This window comes from Perca fluviatilis, chromosome 10 (assembly GCF_010015445.1).
Source record: "Perca fluviatilis chromosome 10, GENO_Pfluv_1.0, whole genome shotgun sequence".
Classification (NCBI taxonomy): Eukaryota; Metazoa; Chordata; class Actinopteri; order Perciformes; family Percidae; genus Perca; species Perca fluviatilis.
In genome coordinates, this window is record NC_053121.1 from 16,935,085 (window position 1) to 16,943,874 (window position 8,790).

Below are 8,790 nucleotides of genomic sequence, written 5' to 3' on the forward strand. Positions count from 1 at the left end.
CGGCACTGAAATCATTCTTAAAAAAGGAAGATGTGTTCGGAGTTTTGCCGACCGGATACGGCAAAAGTTTAATCTATCAACTAGCTTCGCTACCTTCTTCGTTGCTCTGCCTGATTGTAGCGCTATCCTATAGCGTGCAGAGGGAATTTGAAAGACAACCGTTTATCCCGCCCCTCGGATTGAGCTCCGTCAATGGTGAGTTCCCAGACCCAACATCTTGATGTGGGTCTGGCTTGTCAGGCTAGATGAATGTCATTTTTGTTGTGTTATAAAGGAAGTATTGGAAAAAACTGACATTTTGACCTGAGGATGGCGCTAGATGAAAAGTAAGGGGATCTCCAAGGTCAGGAGGAGAACACGAATGTCGAAACTTTTTAGTTTTTGAGACATTGCACTCAAAACCAAAAAATGTAAATCTCATGGTGGTGCTGGAGGAATTGTCGTGGGACCAAAACATTAGTATACATGCTCTGGAAATCATGAATGTCTGCACATGGATTATCTGACAATGCCGTTAGACTGGGTTGTACTTTGACAAAATTTCAGACTGTTGTACTCGGTCGTTTACTGTCCTGTTATGTGATGATATCAAAATAACTGAAAAATACATATTTACATGAATATCTCCCACACAACTTTGAAGTGGTGTCATACATGAGATATTTCACACTACCAAGTCCTTTTATGGTTCAAACTCCTCGTTCTGCCTTTTGGGGGCTTGTGCAAGAAAAACAAAGCAGTGATCCGAGTCCTTGATCCGGGCTCAGGGACTGGCCTCAGTTACGCAAGACCCATTCAAACAATTCAGTGTGTGTTACTGTGTGTGTGTTAGTGTGTATGTGTGTGTGTGTGTGTGTGTGTGTGCGTGTGTTTTGGGGCGGTTGAGCCAGCTAATTCCTTGGGAGAGCGTTGTTAGCCTGGACCATTTGGAGAGCTCTCAGGGGAGAGGCGTTGCTCCGGTCTCTCATCAGGCAGATGACAGAAGACTGCGTGCTCTGCATGCTGCACTCATCTCGGCCATGATAGCTTGCCTGCACAGGCCATATCTCTGCTTCATTTACTCATTGTCTGATGATAACAAGTGTCTCCTTTCTGCTATACTCAATTACATCTTCATTAGCTTGCTAACTAGCTTAAAACAAACCAGCATTGCGTGTAGAGATTTTAAGTCTATGTGACATTTATTACCAAGATGCCTGAGTCTATAGGTGAGGGCTGAAAGAGCCTCAACATGATATTTATTATGTCTTCAACTCTCAAGACCATTCACTGTCTCATCATAACATCAATTCATTTTAATTTATCAACTAATGAACTCCATTCATTCATCATTTACTCTGTTATCTAAACAAGGCGACTGACTGACTTATTGGCCTCTTACTTTGGTGCGATGCCAATCAAATACTGGAATCAGTAATTAGCTAAACAATGGGGAGTTGTTCCCATAAGACCAACTGAGATAGTACATCAGATCCCACTGAAGAGCAATCTAATGAAAATCATACAGTATAATTAGCTGCCGGCGACTTTTCGTGCACAATGAAATGACAGCATGGATTAGAGAAGGTAAGTGTGGCAGCAATGTCAAGTACCAGACCGGATACAGAGCTGCAGATCTGAGACATACCGTTACAAAACCACCGTGGGACACAGAAAGTCAAAATTCCAATCAAATGCCTTTCACTTTCATCTGTACTACAATTTTACGTTTCCTGCATTCTTGCAGTTCCTTGCCTGTCTTTGAAAACAGGATGTGTCCCTTCATTTGAGAGGGAAGTTCCATCATGTGAAAGTAAACTATGTTTGTTACCATGTTCAACAGCTGGGGCCTCAATCAGTCATCCTCGCCTTTCTCTAAACAGAACTGACAACACAGGAGGAGCAGGTTACTTTATACCACCCCTGTGTATTTTCCCTATTGTTTCCCTATTCCCTACTCATTTTCCATTTAGTCTATGTTCCCATTATTCATCTTTGCTCAGTAATGTGACATTTTAAGCTAATTTGCTCTCACAACTATACCCTTCTCTCCCCACACCAGTGCCAACTCTCGTCCCGGTCAGCAGGGTTAAATAGTTGGCCAGAGTTCAAAGCAGTGAACTCTCTCTTCAAAGTGTCTTTTAATGAGACATAAACAGACATGGAACAGAATGATGTCCAGCCTTCCTTCCTTTGGCCACTGCAACGGACATGATGTCAAGAAGCAGGTCCACCCAAGCAGTCCTACTACAATATATCAACAGGGTTGGTGGTATAGATGACAGGTCACATCAACCAGTTGTATGGGAATTTTGACAATTCAATAAACTGCTGGTCCATGACGTCTGTTTCTGAGAGGGCAAACATTTTCCTTGACTTTCATCACCCTAAAACCAGAGTCTGTGTGATTACAATAAGCTGCGCAGCTAAATACTTCAGAGATTGTTGACGGTTGTAGTTCCTCATTCAACTTCATTCTCAACTCAAATCTGGCAGCTCCTCAGCAGACTAAAAATAATATTGCATACTACAGCTGGATTATGCAGCTGATGTCACTCAATGTAAAGTCACAAGTGAAAAATCACAATTTACTAGCACAACATTCACCTTGGCCTTGTCTGTTTCTCTAAGCTGTGTTGCTTTGACAACAGGGAGGTGACACCTGTAAATGGATGAGACTCGGTGGAGTGAAATGACAGAGGCATATAAACAACCGTTGGTGGAAAAGTCACAGAAAGAAACTGCTAAGATGTTCTTTTGTAGGCGACCCAAACAATGCAAAACAATTTCCTTCCTGCACTTCAAAGCTTGGATTTGTGGTAATAAGTTAAAGCACAGTCAAAGCCCCTGCAAAAAGAATTACAGCACAAAGTCTCAATGAGCATTGTTTCTCACAGCACAACAGATGCACTTCCTTTTTAAGCTGTCGTCACATGGTGTCTGAGCTAAATTTGTGGGTTTCCTGATTTGGAGGCAGAAGTGAAACTCAAAGCATAATCAGAAGAGACAAACAGGAAGCAGGTACAAACTAAGTCGAATGGGTGAAAGGCTCCCAAGGCATGTGGCGTGACAAAAGCAACAGTCAATTTAGGGGATAGTGAAGGTTTAGACACATTGGATACAATCTGTTGTCAGTACTGTCAGGAGGAATTTTTTTTGAAGTGAAAGGCTTTCAACCCTGTATTGAGAATCAGATGCGGCCAGCAAGGGCAGCGATGTCTCTGCACAGAAGATTACATTTAGTTTCATATATCAACCAAGAAAAAAGGAAATGTATACGGAATTCAATCAAAATGTAGCTTTATTTAGATGTGTATTCATCTGTACAACAATTTATATATATATATATATAAAACATAATATTAACAAGAACTGTACACTGGAAATGTCAGCACATAAACTATGATTGAACTTTTGATATTACACAGCAGATCTGAACCCCTTGGACTTTAAATTAGTTTGAAACTAAAGTGCCATCTGTAATTTCTAACAGCCACCTTTAAAAAAAAAAATATATATATATATATTTTTTTTTTACTGGCATAGTACTTATGGGGATTTTAAATGTGGCACGAACATGCTTTGTTTACTCTGGGCAGCGTTTTCTCGTATGCCCCGGACAGATGGAAGCTTTGTCTAGTTTCAGGAATATGTCACACATCTCGGATGCTTGAGGGACGTCATCTTGCCGGCTGGACGCGGCGTCGCCAGGGGTCTGACGGTGTTCTTGCATTTTGGAATGCAGTGCCCTTTTAATTTCTGATGTTAACCTTTTCCCCTGGAGCAGCCAGGGGAGCTTTTGCTCCCTCAGATCTGCTCTGGTGTAGATCTGCCTGTCTGCTCGGCAGTAGCCAGCCATGTTGCCCCTGGCCTGTTTCCCCCCGCCCCCCCTCTGCGTGGCTCGCTTACTCTCTGTTCACATCTCTGCAAAAGATAGAGAAAACTACAGAAGCTCAGGAGCCAGTATAAAGAGAAAAAGCACAGAGGCATATTAAACAGACACACAAACATGCACTGACTAATAGATGAGCCTTGTGAAGATACAGGGGGAGTTACGATTTATTTGTAACATTAATTCTCTCTGCGCCAAGACCAGTGATAGCAGCGGATGCATGTTTTGTTCACACACACACACACACACACACGGGCCTCTGAAACACCACTGCTTTAGTGCTGATAGCAGGATCATGGTGCTCATGTAGTCAAGTATGCTATTATCACTAAAGGTTGTGTAGATAGTCCACCTTAGTCCCCAGACATGGCATTTACACACAAGAGGTGCTCAGAGACTACTAGGCACTCTGTTTTTCAATGTGTAACAAACCCTGCACTCTATCTGGGTCTCTGCCACCATTACACACTGCAGCCTGCTGGCTTGAGTCAGCTTAAGTGCAAAAGGAATAAAGAAACTATTGGGGTGGGGGTAATTGTCTTAAATACGCACCTGCTAGTTCCCGGTCCAACATGTCGATAAAACTCTCAAGTTCCCTCGTGTCTCCCAGCTTGGCTGCAGGAAGAGGACAGAAAGAAAAGGAATGTGAGAAACGTGGCCCAGTTCAATGGCATTTCCTTTGAGCCAGACGCTAATCTAAATCACAGAATTACATATGAATCAAACTGCTTTTGGACTAGCAAAACACATTTTCAGCTGCTTTTTGTTTTTGTTTTTTTTGTTTTTTTTTACACACTGAGATGAGGCTGATTTTAAGCGCAGTAAAAACCCAGACAGCTTGATGGATCCCACCAGGAACTCTGTTGTAAATATCTTCAGGTATTCTGGGTAAACACAGAGTGAATGACATCGTCTTTGTGTTCATCCATTGAGATTTAACAGTAGTCGTCTGTGCATCTACATGGAACGAGATGTAACCGCTCTCATTCATTTACACACACACACACACCTGAGCCAGTCTCCCTGCTACATAACAGCACAAATAACCCCTGCAGGAGACTTGGAAAGAGGAGGGAGCAAGATACCACAGCAGGGGCTTTGTTGTGTAAAAACAAAAGAGCTCCCAGCCTGATGTAGAGGGTTTTTGTGTGGCTGAGATAGTGATCAGAGCAAAAGTGATAGTGATCACTGTAAGAACGAGGGCTATCTGGATGGAGATGGGCTGATGGGAGTCTAGTACCTTTCGGTGCCAGCGTTATGCCTGCTGTGTGAAGCTCCTCCTCGCTGGTGTTCAAACTGTTTCCCAAAGAAGCTTCACTGCCTGGGGGGGGGGGAGGCGAGGAGAGGGTGAGCACAGATAATAAACAGACGACAAGCACTAAGGCATGCAAATGATCCAACAAGAACAATGACACATTTTAACAAAATGCAGGAGTTGCACATAATGATAACAACATGCAAAATGAAGGTGAGCGCATGTTCACTGCTGTTCACAGCTTACAAACATTAGGGAGGGCCAAAATACTTTCAATAATGACGACGCAGGGGAGCAGAAAAACACTCTTCTTTTATCTTCTTTTATCTCATAACTATCGACATACGCAGAACTACGGCAGCAGCAACGACGACAAAAAACAACAACAGACAATTACAGAAGTAATTGCAGTTCATTCTTGTACACAGCTATTGTCATGAGCAAAAAGCCACTTTAATAGAAGTGTACTGGGATGTGTCCTCTTGTGCCACTAATTTCATGAAAATGAAAAAATAAAAAATTAAATATGTGTCAAGCTGCAGTTGTTTGGGCTGATAAAGGGACTCAACGAGCACCCATGGGGACTCCATACAGCATCACTAATAATGTCCTTCTTTCCCCCACACTTTGGACAATAAGCAAACATTATCTTAATCACAGGAACATTGTTCTAGTGTGACTCACTGTAATCAGAGTCCTCGACTCCGCTGTCGTCGCCCAGCCCTGTGCGACTTTTGGCCTGCTGCAGGACGTGCTGGTAAGCGTGAGGTTTGCTTTGAGAAGGGGCCTTCAGCTCCTCCACCACATCCTGGAACTCCTGCAGCAACTCGCCCAGCTCTAAGTCTGTGGAAAATGTGACAGCAGTTGTGAGAGAAACCACATTATTCCACTAAAAGAAAATGTTAAGATCATATCAAGTACTGGAAAAAGTTACACTAATACATTTTTTCAATAGTTTCTAAATAAAAACAAAAAAACTTCTTAGATCTTGGATATTTCTGAATATAAGAAATGATGGTAACACGCTGCTTGAAGGTATCTACATAAGAGAGACATGACACTGTCATGACAGGCATGACACATGAACCCTAACCATAACTAGTCATGACAAAAAGTAAAGTGTAACCGAAATTACTTACAACACAATTATCTTGCCAACAATGAAATTAAAGCTAAAAGCCAAAACCTGCAGTTGAAGTTTATGTCAGTGGGTTTTTATCAGATAACTTGATGTGTCATAATAAACCTAACAGCCCATGAGGCAAATAAAACCTCTAACAGCCTGTAAAACACCTGGTCTGCTAACTGGGATACATACATATTACAATTTAAATCTAAGTTTTATGCTTTAGGCTGCAATAAAACACCACTTTTGTCAATTTCTTAAATAAATGCAATTTCTTCAGTAAATAACGGAAGAATTTCATGAATATGATAAAGCTTTCACAGTCCCATATGGGGTATAGGAGTAATGCTAGTAGGTTGCAGCAAAAAAAATAAAAGCATATTAAAAAAAGGTCAATGTTTGGGAAGTTATGCAAGAAAACAGCCTTCATAAAATGAGCTTTTTTTATGTGTGTATATGAAAAAATATACAGTAGATATGTGCCATGTAGCCGGCTCAAAATATAACAGATAAGAGAGCATGAGTTAGAAAATGTGTACAATTAAAGCATAGCAGGCTACATGATTTCCCAAACTGCTCATGTGTGTGATGTGATTTATAAAAAGGATTAAGGAAAAGTGGAATTTGAGGAGGTTAAAATGTTGAGGTTTAAAGCCTCTATGAAAGCATTATACAGGCGTTAGCTGTACAGGCCTAGGCTCACCATCACTGAATCACCATTTAAAACTAATGGCTCAAGTAGTCGTTAGACTCACCTGCGGTAACGGCTGAGGTCATGCTGGAGCAGTGAAATTAAAAACACCACCGGGCTGCTGCTGTGCGTCTGGGTTCAGAACGGTTTAACGCTGACAAGCAGGAACTGTAAGTTTATTATAAAGCCCTACCCACACACACACACACACACACACACACACACACACACACACACACACACACACACACACGCTCAGCTAACGGGACCAGCCAATCATGTTGCAGAAAAACCTCAGAGGTCTACTGTAAATGGAAAAAAAAAAAGTGGTCGGAAAGTCAAAAGAAAACCCGTCCGCAAAATGAGACAGACTGAAAGAAGCCGTTACATAACTACAGGTCGACTCGAGGCACACACACACACACACACACACACACACACACACACACACACACACACTTTGAAATGTTACATTAAAGAGTTGAGTTTGAGTGTTTTATTTTAGAATAAAAACGGGGATGATGATCAATCGACAAACGTAGTGTGCGTCAGCTCGACAACCTATATAAAAAAAACAAAATCGCCATATTTTTTACATAGCAACATAGTTTTTATTGGGTGGATTTGTACGTTATTGTTCTTGATTCTGGGTGAGGTAAACGTACTTGAATAAAGGGCACTTTTAGGTAGAAAGTGTCTTTTTGACAAACTTAATTATAATTCTGAGCGGTGCAGTACTCTGCTCTGTCGACAGAGGCCCCTCAAGTGCAATTTCTGTTCAAACCACCAAAGAACAGCTGTATGCCTACAAGTCCGTGTGCCATATCATGCCATTATTAGTAGCTGTGCAGAGTACTCTGATCCTTCTACTTAAGTAAAAGTAATACCATAGTGTAAAATACTCCATTACGGCAAAACTGAGGCCTATGATACATTTGTGGGCTAATAAACCTTTGAGTAACCTATATTATTTTTTATGTTTGATTTGTATTGTGTAGCATTTTAATATGTAGCTAATCAAGTTGGGGTTGACTTTAATTACTTAATATAGTTTAATCTATTTTACATTGTACATAAAAAATTGCCTTCATGCAAGACACAGAAGTCATAGGCTTATTGAATCATCATTTCTATCACTCACACACCAATCACGACCAAATTCGACACACTATACTATGACTATTTTTGACATGCTATACTATGCATTTTTTACAACATACTACTATGACATGCTATACTATGCATTTTTTACGACATACTATGACATGCTATACTATGCGTTTTTTACGACATACTACTATGACATGCTATACTATGCATTTTTTACGACATACTACTATGACATGCTATACTATGACATTTGACATTTTTTTCAACATACGATCACTTTTTTCGACATACTATACTATGACTTTTCAATATTCTATACTGATTTTTTCGATATACTATACTGTGACTTTATTACTTTTTTCGACATACTATACTATGACTATTTTTGACATACTGTACGATGACTCTTTTTTTTCCAACATACTATAGGGCCTACTATTACTATGCCTTTATCTACATACTATACTATGACTTTGATCACTTTTGTTTCGACATACTATGACTATTTTATCACTTTTTTCGACATACTATACTAATACTTCATTACTTTGACATACTATGACTATTTTTGACATAATATACTACGACTTTTTATCTTTTTTTTCGACATACTATAGGGCCTACTATGACTTTTTCCACTTTTTTCGACATACTATGGCTTTTTTTGATACTATACTATGACTTTTTTATCACTTTGTTCAACATACTATACATTTTTTTTTACCCTACTATGACTA

At 40.3% G+C, this 8,790-nt stretch overlaps 1 protein-coding gene across 2 annotated transcripts; it reads right to left on the reverse strand.

Moving 5' to 3' along the window:
• Positions 1–3,255: 3,255 nt before the first annotated feature.
• si:dkey-27i16.2 (regulator of cell cycle RGCC-like) lies at positions 3,256–7,152 on the reverse strand. 2 transcript variants are annotated; one of them, XM_039814454.1, is made up of 5 exons: positions 7,008–7,152; positions 5,811–5,969; positions 5,112–5,192; positions 4,424–4,486; positions 3,256–3,903 (listed from the first exon to the last, which is right to left on the reverse strand). In XM_039814454.1, exons 1-5 carry the CDS (start codon positions 7,027–7,029, stop codon positions 3,896–3,898), a joined length of 333 nt encoding a protein of 110 aa, XP_039670388.1. In that variant the 5' UTR covers positions 7,030–7,152; the 3' UTR covers positions 3,256–3,895. The 2 variants fall into 2 exon arrangements, with proteins under 2 accessions (XP_039670388.1, XP_039670389.1); XM_039814455.1 differs by lacking the exon at positions 5,112–5,192.
• Positions 7,153–8,790: the final 1,638 nt, after the last annotated feature.